Genomic DNA, 11635 nt, shown 5'->3' on the forward strand with positions numbered 1-11635 from the left:
AAATCATTGTAAAAATATAATTCTAGGTTTCTGCAGGAATCAACAGACAAAGTTTGAGTTTGGATTATTGTCTCACCTCAATTTAGAGATTATAGCCACTGCACCGACTTAACCATTTGTCAGTTATAGAAGATGAATAGAGAGAAAATGATGTAATAACTGGGTGAATATAAATGTATCTGTCAGTAAATGGGTCAGACTCAGGTTTATTGGCCAGTTGTTCACAGTAATGTGACTGTGATTGTCAGAAGGTCTCATAGTCTCACACACAGTGACAAGAACAGACGTGTAAACAAAGACAACAACAGCAGACACAGATAAATGATCACACACACACTCATTATTTACAGACCAGAAGGGATGAAAACTGAAAGTAACACCACCAGGACAAACAGACATATGGTGTGTACACACAGACTAAACTGCTGTTGTACAGGGAGGTGGTGTGGTCGTCTCTTCTGACCTGCTTCATCAGGACAGGTTGTGATTGGTTTGTTGTGTTTTGCTCCACAGAGAAGTCCCCTCCCCTGATCGCCATCATCATCGCCATCATCATCGCTGCAGTGGCGGTTCTCGCTCTCGTCATCGCCGCCGTTGGATTCTTCATCTACAGAAAGAAGAGTGGTGAGAAACCAAACCACAGACGTCGTCTCTTTCTCCTGTTTTGATTTTAGACTTTGAGTTGATGCTTTATCTAGATTTTAAAAGTGAAACAAACTTCAGTTCCCAGCAAAACAGAATGTGTTTGAACCAGTGAGAGCTGCAGGGTTTACAGCCACAGTCTGAGGATCATGTGACTAAAGCATGATGGGTGAAGGGAGTGGTTACAGGAACAGAAATAATGTAAGATCTAAACAACAGGGAGAAGGGATCTGTATCAGTTTGAGTTTTAGTATTTTCAGCTGCAACAACTGAAATTATTTGTATTTTCTTTTCATTTCAGCCAAGTGTCCTCCATCTCATAAGTAACGCTTGTTTCTACTGTGTTTTCTGTGATGTCACATGATCTCTGTAGAGTAAAAAGTTTCTTGTGTTTTGTGCTGAAGACGTTCTGTATCAGTTTGAGTGAGTAGTAGAGGAGATTATCACTGGGAAAAAAGGTGATAAATTCTGGAAGCTGCTCACAGGGAGCAGATGCTGAAGCAGTTCTTTGACTTCAGTCTTTGAGTTGAACTCTTATCCAGTTTGCAAAGCTGAAATAAGTCCACGCCACAGACTGATGCAGCCAATAGGAAGCTCTGGAAGCTTCTAACATGACCCCAGCTTCATGATATTATACAGAAATAACAGGAAATGACATAAGGGCCTGAACATAATGGTAGGACGTATTTCTGTAGCCAATTTAAGTGAGAACTCTCAGGTTTATTAGTGGAGATACTTTATCCTGGGATTTAAAACTGTGACTCTGAAATCATGTATTTTCTTTTTATTTCAGTGAAATTCTTGCCACAAAGTCGAACTTGTTTTTACTGTGTTTTAGATTTGAGACTTTGAGTGGATGTTCATGTCCAGAGTGGTTTAGTGAGTGAGTGAGTGGTTGAGTCAGTCCAAGTAAGGATATCTATGTTTTCAGCAACGACTGTCAGTCACTGTCTTTATTCTGTCAGAGTGAAAGTGTCAGTGTCAGCTGCCATGTGTTTCACCATGTGTCACTGGTAAAGTCAAGTGTAGTCCAAGTGTCGCCCCTCTAAATGCTCATCTAAAGGTAAGTTAACATGTGGGTGTCATGTCTCTAAGCACCTGAGTCACTTCTACATAAAGGTCATGAAGTCAGTTTCCAGGATCAGATCTGGCAACATTTCTGTAACACGTTCATAAAGGCTGCAGCAGCACAAGGTGAGGCAGGCACAGAGAAAGAGAGAGATTCATGCCGGCAGCCGCCTTCTGAAATCACTGGATTTATCTCAAGCTTCTTCTCATACACACAAGAATCCAGTGTATCAGTTTAATAAACTATGAATCACTGTCAAAGAGTCAGTTTGAAGTTGCTGAGCAGCTTGTTCTTCTATCAGATCAGTGTATTTTCCCCTCACATTGCAGCTGGGACAAATAAGGTTAAAAAAAACCTTCTTACAACCTGAGTAATAATGTGACCAACACTCACTGACAATAGCTTTGTTTTCATTCTAACTGCATTTATGAATAAATGAATATCAAGCTAAATGCTTAATGTACAGTATATGAGTATATATGACCACTGTATATAATAATAACAACAAACAGACATCACTTTAGCAGCTGGATAAAGCCTGCACTGTTAGATTTACCAAACCCTTCCCTGAGAATGACTCAGGCCTGGGCAGAAACTGGACTGGAGCTCAGCTGATGCAGCTGAACTAGTGTCGGTGTGTGTTACATCTTTCTCCTTTTGTCCGTCTGTTCGTACATGAATCTGTCATATGCATTTTCCTAATTTACTTGATTATTGTTCTAATAATTTTGCATCTTTTTCTCTTTAGAACTGGAGAAATCTTCAGGTGGTTCTGATGAATCTTCTGCAGAAAGTCTAAACAGCAAGACATCGGGTAACTAATGGCTCCATTTGTCCAACACAGCACCTGTATTCATTACATGTAATATGGGCGTTGCAGTCTGCAGTGTAGACTCTCCTCACACATTACAGTAACAGCACTGAAATATTTACTGATAGGTCTATATGAGAATTTGAATTTTAAGTGGACTTAGAATAATGACTCAAAATGTCTGTCTATCTGTCTGACTGTACCAAAGTCTTTCTGTAATTTCTTCCTTTACTTGACTGTTGTTCAACTTACTGTATTTAACTTGTCTTTTCAGAGCCGAACGCTTTGTCACATAGCTCTACTAGATCCTCCACAGAGATTGGAGACAGCAACACACCACTGATGAAAGGTAACTAGTGGCTCTGTCTGACACGTCACCTGTATCCACTGCATATACTCTTTGTGTTGTGCTACAGGCTTTAAAAACAAACCTTATTAATGCACATTTGAGCCATGAAGTCTTCTCTCTTTCATCCCAGTGATTTCACACATTTCTGTTTTGATCCATTTTGGGTTTGTGAAAACATTTTTGCACTGTTCATTTATGAATGCTTATTTATCTGTCCAAACAGAGAGGAGTGATGCTGTGAAGAAGAAGGTGAACTCTGCTCTGTGAGGAGTTGGCAACATTGAACTTTAAGAGAACGCCTCTGCTTTAAAAGAGAAGTCAACCTGTTTAATTATCTGTAATCCAAACACACACACAAGGGTTCCCACACCACCAGAATGGATTGATTGTCATTCACGTGGTTATTCATGTGGTAAAAAGTTACAAAGAGACTAATCAACAATTTTATATGAAAGAAGCATCACTGTGTGAAGTTACAGGTGTAAAGAATTATCTCCAACTCTGCAGCTCTCCTCAGCTCCACAGATCCTTTTAGTGACTTTCAGCTGGTTGTTTTGGTTTTGGTCCAGTCGCTCCTCTCAATGTTCAGACACAGCAGACACTCAGCAGTTTTCAGGAATCTCTGATGAACCTTCTGCTCGCTAACGGCAGACAGAGTTAGCAGCTAGCTGGCAATTAGCAGGTAAAGAAAGTGAAGCAGGGTGGAGAGTAACAACGCTTCTGTCCAGCTGTGTCTCTTTTAAGCAACAATCCAAGTTTTAACAGTAAATGATTATACTTAAGATTACAGTCTATTAGCAAAAACCTCTTTCACTCCAAACACAGGCTGAGGAATGTTTGGGTGATATTCAGGTTGTGGATCAGTGATTAGCGTATTGACCAGGTAAAACCTCCACATCACAAATTCTCTTCAAATCTTTACTGAACATCAAATAATAATGTTTCAATCTACAGTGGATCTTAGCTGCATTAAAACTACATGTACTGCATCCCCGTCCACATGAGTATATATGCATCATGTTGACATATGATGTATAAAAATGACCAATGAATTCAAATACAAGAGAGGATGACTCCACTGATGATAAAATACTGTCTGCTGTAAATATAAGTGTCTGTAGATCTTTTTCACATTGATTGTGTTAAACTGGGAAATAATGGTGAATGGTGAATGTGGTGAAACACATTCAAGACGACCTTTTCTCTTCAGCTGAGAGTTACAACACGATGTATAAGAACATTACATCATCATTGCATTTGCCATTAAATAATAGAGTTTGAGGTTCTGGTGTTTATATAATACAAATATACTATAGCTGCCGTTTCTGGCGTGTTTGTAGAGATGGTTTTACTGTGTTAAGATTGATGAAACAATACATGTGATAATACATGTCAATGTGTGTGACCCACACAACTTGGGTGTTTTTCATAAGTCATCAAGTTATTTTCACAATTTCCTTTTGTCACCATCAGATCTGTGCATTTATATGTTGGAAATGTTTGTGTTTTTGTTTTGTCAAGAAAAGTAAGTTCTTGATTTCTGTCTTCTATGGTGTTTGGTGTTTATGATGTAAGAGATTGTTATATTTATATTGGTATACGGGATGTTTCTGCTTGGTTTCTTTTAATGAATGCAACATTTTGAAAAATTACATTATTTTGTCACTTTGTTCCTTGGGTGAAGTTTTTGTAAAATTAATTCAATAAAGAATTTGATTTAACATCTGTAAGTGTTTCCCTTAAATCCTGATGTAAATCAACTCATCTGCAACAATATGACCAGTATTATTATTATAGATTATTATCAATATGACTTTTTTAAGTTTTCACATAAACATCAGCAATAATGCAAATGACAGAAATATATGTTGAAGAAAAACAAATAATGAAAACATTAAAACACTTTGACCCCTCCCTTTCCTTAAGTAAGAATAAAAGCCATGAAATATATAAAATAATAATAATAATGATAAATATTTTTAAATAATGAATTTGATAAATAATTGTGAATGAAGTGAATTGGTTTTGTTCTTCACTTAAAAATGACATCAGTCAGATATCATGTGTAAATAAAATATAAATTGAAAATAATTCTGCTATATCAAACTTTGAACTGTTCACTTTAATTTATTTCAAATAATTTTTTCTCAAATTTCTCTAAAAGCTTCTTTTAATGGCTCCTATTTATTTATTTATCTCTATTTATTCATTTTTCTTTTGGGTCTTTTCTCCATACAATATATGTGTCTCTGGTGCAGACATTACTGTACAGTCCAACACTTGCTGAGCTCAGGGTTTTATAAACAAATAAAGTGCTACTATATACGTAACAAAGACTAATCTGTTCATTTGTTGTTTATTTGTATTTCTTGTTGTTTCATACGTAAAAAGGTTTTTCAGGAACTCACTGAAGGTTTTTTTTTTTTTTTTCCGCAATATCTTTATTTGAGTTTTATAGCAGCACAAGATAATCATAGTACAAACAATCATGACATGTACAGCCTAGCCATGGCCGTATGTCATTTCTTATAGATTAGCTGCCAAATATAGTAAAAACACAGCTTAAAAATATTAACATTCACAATTTTGGAAATTGCCATACCCACAGTTAGACATCAGTTTGGTTTTCTGTTAAGTCTGAGTTCTTGACATATTCAATAAAGGGCTTCCATATACCTTCAAATACATGCTGTTTGGCTTTCATTATATAAGTAATTCTTTCCAACGGTAGGCTTGATAACATTTGTTTTAACCATTGACTGGTACTTGGTTGATGGGTTCTTTTCCATAGTAATGCAATACATTTTTTGGCATTTAACAAACTTAGATCTATAAGTGCTTTTTCATACTTACTGAAGTTATGTGTCTCTGGATAAAGGCCCAGCAAGAAAAGCTTAGGATCCAATGATATTGATTTGGAAACAATCTTTTCGATTATTACTCCACTGAAGGTATTTTACTGTACGATTCAGTGAGGCTGTTCACTGACACTAGATATATTTAATGGATTTTATTTGACTTCATTTCTCCTCATGAATGAATATAATATATAATGAATATACGACCAGAGAGTCATGGGTCATCATGATGTTTTGACAAAGTGAATCAGGTGACGTCTTCAGCTGGTTTCCCATGAACAGGTCAACAGTAGATACATAAGTGGTCTGGAGGGGGCGCTGTCTCACTGCTGACTCCTCTGTGAAGGTGAAGTCAGTGATAAACTCAGGTGATGATCAGCAGGAAGAGCCTTCATCAACCGGAGCTCAAGCCTCCACGTCACTAACTATTTAAATACAACATTTACACCTGGAGAAAAGATGTGACGCATGTTGCTCTGTTTGTGTAACAGGGGATCTGAGTTCAACATCTGTTTTTCAGCTAAACCTAAATGATGTAGCCTTTTATAATGTGTTTCAAAAACAATAAGCAAGCAATGCAAATAAAATACTGAGGACCTGACCTCAGAGCCCACAATGAAAGTTTTAGTGTATGGCCATGACATTGACATTTGTCTCTCACAAAGTATGAACTTGTCTGAACTTCTCATCTCACTGTAAGTGATAGGAGGCCTACTAATAGTAAAGTGAAAAGCAGTTTCAGGTCTCCAAACATCAACAGTGGAGTTAAATCTCTCATATTGAAGCAGTTTTCCGCATCATGTCAATTTTGAAGGAGTCAGTTTGTAAGACAGAGCTGAACTGATCTGATGCTAGGGTTTAGGAAGTTCTAAGACTTCTCTCTACTTTGGTTTTATTTCTTATGTTGATGTTTTGAGCAAAGTAATGAAAATACCATATGTTATATCATATTTAAAGCATATGTGCCTCAACAAATCCTAAACAGACCTAAATTAGATATAAGCAAAATGCATTCCTTTGCTGAAACAAAATAAAATAGCTTACGTGGTCTTAATGTATATGGATAAGATGCTATTCTTACGGTGTCACTATGCACACCAATATTTTCAAAATAAAGCATTATTTTATTTTAAATATTACTAGTCTTTAAGAAACTGCAGTTGAAAATACTGTACAACTAGAGGTTTGAACCACTGGGGGGAGCAATTCACCAAATTTAGTGATTATTGTTTGTCCTTCACAAAGTATTAACTGGTCCATGCCCTAAGATCATCTTTCTGTAACTGTGCCATGACAATGGTAATGTAAAACCAGCTGTAGGTGCCCAAATATCAACAATGGAGTTAAATTTCTCTTTAGTCAGGCAATTTCAGCAAACACAGCTCTAGATCAGGCATCAGCATGTAAGACAGCTGGTGTTTGGGTTTAGGCTCTTTCTGATTTGGTTTTATTGCATAGCTTGTTATTCACCTCAAAGTAAATGATTTAACAAAGTAAAATAATGATTAATGTTATGTGATATTAAATGATCTGTCCTGATAGTTAAAAGTATTTTGTGCCGAGAAAAAGGCCTGTCGTATCAAATCTAAGCTTTACTTTGGGCATGCTGCTTATTACTGCAGCTGTTTTTACTTCATTATTATTGTTATTATTATTATTATTATTATTATTATTATATCCAAGATAAATCATACAGTTAAATAAGACCACAGGAATAAGAAAAGCATTGTATCCCCACAAGATCCCGTACTGCTATTCATATAAGATATGAGCAACATAGATTAGTATGTTATCTCCATGTGTGAATAAAGTTGAGGGAACTATTCACGAATATCCCTACATGTATCTTAGCAGAATGTGTGCACTTACTTTCACTTTCGTTAATAACCTAAGTGAATCAGTTCTAACCAGATTTAAGTGACGCTGGGTCCAATCTTAATTCCTATTGGTTCATATGAGGGCTTATGTTAGACGCTCCTCCAAATAGTCTCTCAGTCTACTTCGGGACTTGAAGCTGAAGGTATCGATCGACTCGCTCTTTTGCTGTTTTATTTATTTAGCTGTGGTGGGTCATTCTGATTTGTAATAACATTACTTGTCAGCGCATCAAAACTTATTCATCACCATGATGAGACTGGCTGTCCTGGTTCTCCTCGGATTACATGGCGCTGCGGCTGGTGAGTTTACACTTTTTTATTTATTTATTTTATTTTAACTTCCTAATATATGAGGTATGTGTTTGGGTATTAGGAACCGAAACATGGCGGCATATTTTACAAAATGTTAATGATTTGCATTAACTTGCAGGGAATAGTAGCTAACGAGTAACTGCGGCTGTCGAATAAATGTAACAAAACTAATTACAAAATAAAGATTAAGACAAATTAAATGAAATATATAAGACAAAGAGAAATAATATTCGTTGAGTTTAAGAGGTAAGAATGAAGTCTTTGTTCCTTCACTACATTTCCTCCGACCTGTGTAAAATTAAGATCACTGCAGGAAACAGTTTTGTTGTGGGATTTTTTGGACATGCCAGTAAAGTCAGCTGATGGCGCTGTGGTCGAGCCTAAAACAGGAGCGTTGTTCAGTGGAGTATGACTCACCAATGCAACTAATTAAAATTGTCATCAAACCCAGCAGCTCTTAATTTTATTGTACCATGAAAGCAATGTCGGTGTATTGGATTGGTTGATTGCAACACCCTAAGAATGACCTAATGTTAATTTATTTCCTTGAGAACTCTGGGTTGACTTGACATATGAAAGTAGCTATGACGTTTTGCTCTGCATTAAGGCAGTGAAAGATGGGAGAAATTTTCTTCATTTCTGAAATGGACAAAGAATTTTGTCACAATTTTCAGAATCTGAATCATTTCAAATGATCTACAATAAACTCTTCAGATCTTAAAAATGTAAACACAGATGAAAGTGAAAGGATTGTTCGAATTTACCAAAAATAGAGTCAATAAAAGGTTGTTTTTTTTGTTTTCACAGTAATCTATTGTATAATGGTCTTTACATGAGATATAAAGTTTTAAAACTACAGATGCATCAATTCGGGGCTTTGTGGAATTGCCATAAAATGTCAAAAAGAAATTTATGTTTGTTTTTGTTTGTCCCTATAAGGTATCTATGGGGTTTAATCCTTTTTACATATAACCTGTATTGTTCTGCTAAACTAAAGCCTCTCGAAGATGAAAAAGTTAGTCACAGTTTAGGTTTCTAGCATTTCAAAAAGAAAAAGAGAAGACAAAATGCTTTATGGCTTAGTAAATGATTATATACTACTCCTAAATAAATTCATTAAGATTTAAAATTATACAAGAGAATATCCCCATGGACACATTCCAGTTGAATGTTGTAGTGAAAAAGCATTTGTGGTAATAACAGTTTTTTTATTTTGTGTTTCAGTGTCACACACTCTGCAGTATTTCTACACTGCATCCACTGGCATGGAACGGTTTCCAGAATTTGTTGCAGTGGGTATTGTGGATGGAGAGCAAATTGATTACTATGACAGTGTTTCAGAGAAGAATGTCCTGAAGCAGACCTGGATGGAGGGAGTTCGAGATGAGAACAGCATCACAGATATCAGAAGAGGAGCTCAACAAACCTTCAAGGCCAATGTTGGAGTGGCCATGCAGCGGTTCAACCAAACAAGAGGTTAGAGAGCCTGTATGGGGATCTCTGAGGTCCAAACACATGCACATGCATTCATGCATATATACATACATACATACATAGACGCACACGCATGTGCTTATATCCATCTCATTATAACCACCAGACATTACAGACAGTTTATCTCCACTAGAGTAGATCAGAATAATCTACTGAATTTATGCAGTGAGTAACTCTACTGTAGAAACCTATTTATTTAATTCAATTCAATTTTTTTTTATTTGTATTGCGCCAAATCATAATATAAATTATCTCAAGGCACTAATCAGCGTAAGGTCAAGACCTTACTAACAGTTCCCACAAAGAGAAGCACTTGGAGACACCAGTTTTACAACACACAGAGCAGGACTGTAAATGGGGCACAGGCTGCTTCTGCTGGGTCCTCCTTTGACAGAAAATAACAGTATATTTTAGTAAATGTGAGTGCAAATGTCTCATTGAGAAAACATGTTTAAAACTTTATGAATAGGACTACAGTGACTGCAGTGTGTCCTTACTATAATAGATAGAATGTTGAAGTACAGATTTGACTTTATTTGATGACAGTGTATCTGTGTCATAATGAACATATATAGTGGTGAAACAATTAGTCAACTAATCGATTAGTTGATCAACAAAAGATTAATTAAAAAAAACTTTGATAATCAGACAGTCATGTCTTTTATCAAGCAAATTCAACATGCTGGTTCCAGTGTCTCAAATATAAGAATTTGCTGCTTTTGTCTTTTTTTTTTATATCAGTTCAGTTTTGGTTAGACAAAAGATCCAATTTGAAGGTTTCACCATAGGCTCTGAGAACTTTTAAAAATTAATCCTAACAAAGTATAGTGTAAAGAATTAATCTAATATAATCATTAGATTTATTCAACTGTACTCCCTTCAGTGTGTCTTAAATTGTACATAAACTGTGGCAATTGTTGGTCAATCAATGGTAAATGCTTGTTGTATTAATTTTGACACAGTAACCACTGTGGTCATGATATGAACACAGAAACTCTGTCAGGAAAGTTAAAACAAAGATGCGTAACCATGTAACATGAACACATTATGTGCTGTGCTTTGACACGCACATTGTGTGACACAATGTGTTAAACAACTTGTGTCTCATTATTTAACAAAAAATTACTTAGGTACTATAAAACTTTTATTTCCTTTCAGAAAATATCACATTTTCAGTTTTACAGTTGTTCAATAATTCATTTATTTTCTTTAAAGACACAAAACTGCTGCTTTCTTGTGGCGTGGTCTCAGTGTTATTCAGAGAGAAGATGGTCGTCCTGACCGACAGAGAGAGGGAGAGATGGAGGAAGAGTGTGGTGAGAGAGAGGAGGAGAGGGAGAGATGACTGTTTTAGCTTCAGCACATATGAGGATAGTTAGTTATAGTAAATATCAGTGATCCTACAGGAAAGGAACCGACACACATCATCCAAAAATAAAATAAATAACCAAACCAGGTATGAAATGGCAGATCTGACAGTGTAACAGCTGCTACAAGTGTGAGAGGCTGCAGGATGGTGTTGCACTTTTAAACAAACACACAAACAAATAAACAGACAAACAAACAAACACACACACACACAAACAAACAAACAAACAAACAGACAAACAAACAAACAGACAGACAGTAACGATTGTGTCTATTAGTCACACTTACTGTGGGACAGGTGTTTTAAAACAAAGCTGACTATAACACAAATCACTGCATCAGCTTCACTCACCATCATCATGGTCTCCAGTCTTGCTCCTGCCTTCAACATCTAACTGATTATTCTGATCCACACGTGAACGTCTGTTAGAGTCGGCGTCTCTGAACGCACAGATAAAATGAAACCAATGTAAAGACAAACACATTTTGCATCAGAAGGTTTTGCGTTGCCGCCGTGAGCAGCACAGATGAGGCTACAGGTCCCGCTTACACAGCAAAAATGAAATATATGACACCTGTTATCTAACAAATGACAAACTCACACTCCACGCCTCTCCACAAAATCACCAGCAGCCACACTGTTCGTCTTCTGTGCGCATGTAGATAATCCACCTGTGCACAGCATCAGAGAAACTTTAGTAAAACACATTCCCATATGTTGTCAGGCCTCAGTGATGCAGCGACACGGTTTGAACGTCGCCTTTATAGACAGTAATATTGGCTGAGGTCAGATCTGGTCAGTGGTCGTCCAGAGGCTGATGATCCAGAGGTCCAGGGTCCTCTTCAGAAACCTCC

At 36.5% G+C, this 11635-nt stretch overlaps 3 protein-coding genes across 4 annotated transcripts in view; all 3 read left to right on the top strand.

The window, feature by feature from the left end:
• The window catches only part of LOC111645642 (uncharacterized), a 15523-nt gene extending 10927 nt beyond the window's left edge, over positions 1-4596 (top strand). Inside the window, exons 7-10 of the mRNA XM_087170582.1 lie at positions 514-624; positions 944-961; positions 2460-2525; positions 2797-4596. Of these exons, the coding sequence (XP_087026708.1) occupies positions 514-624; positions 944-961; positions 2460-2525; positions 2797-2879 (278 nt within the window). The 3' untranslated portion in view covers positions 2880-4596. The remainder of the gene's footprint in view (positions 1-513; positions 625-943; positions 962-2459; positions 2526-2796) is intronic.
• LOC111645640 (major histocompatibility complex class I-related protein 1-like) overlaps positions 1-11635 on the top strand; it is a 44721-nt gene that overhangs the window by 23961 nt on the left and 9125 nt on the right. The window lies entirely within an intron of this gene.
• The window catches only part of LOC111645644 (class I histocompatibility antigen, F10 alpha chain-like), an 8626-nt gene continuing 4772 nt past the window's right edge, over positions 7782-11635 (top strand). Inside the window, exons 1-2 of the mRNA XM_023394931.2 lie at positions 7782-7906; positions 9143-9394. Of these exons, the coding sequence (XP_023250699.1) occupies positions 7855-7906; positions 9143-9394 (304 nt within the window). The 5' untranslated portion in view covers positions 7782-7854. The remainder of the gene's footprint in view (positions 7907-9142; positions 9395-11635) is intronic.

Source organism: Seriola lalandi, unplaced genomic scaffold (assembly GCF_002814215.2).
Source record: "Seriola lalandi dorsalis isolate HSWRI2012SDOR001 ecotype SW California unplaced genomic scaffold, Sedor1 jcf7180002054954, whole genome shotgun sequence".
NCBI lineage: Eukaryota > Metazoa > Chordata > Actinopteri > Carangiformes > Carangidae > Seriola > Seriola lalandi.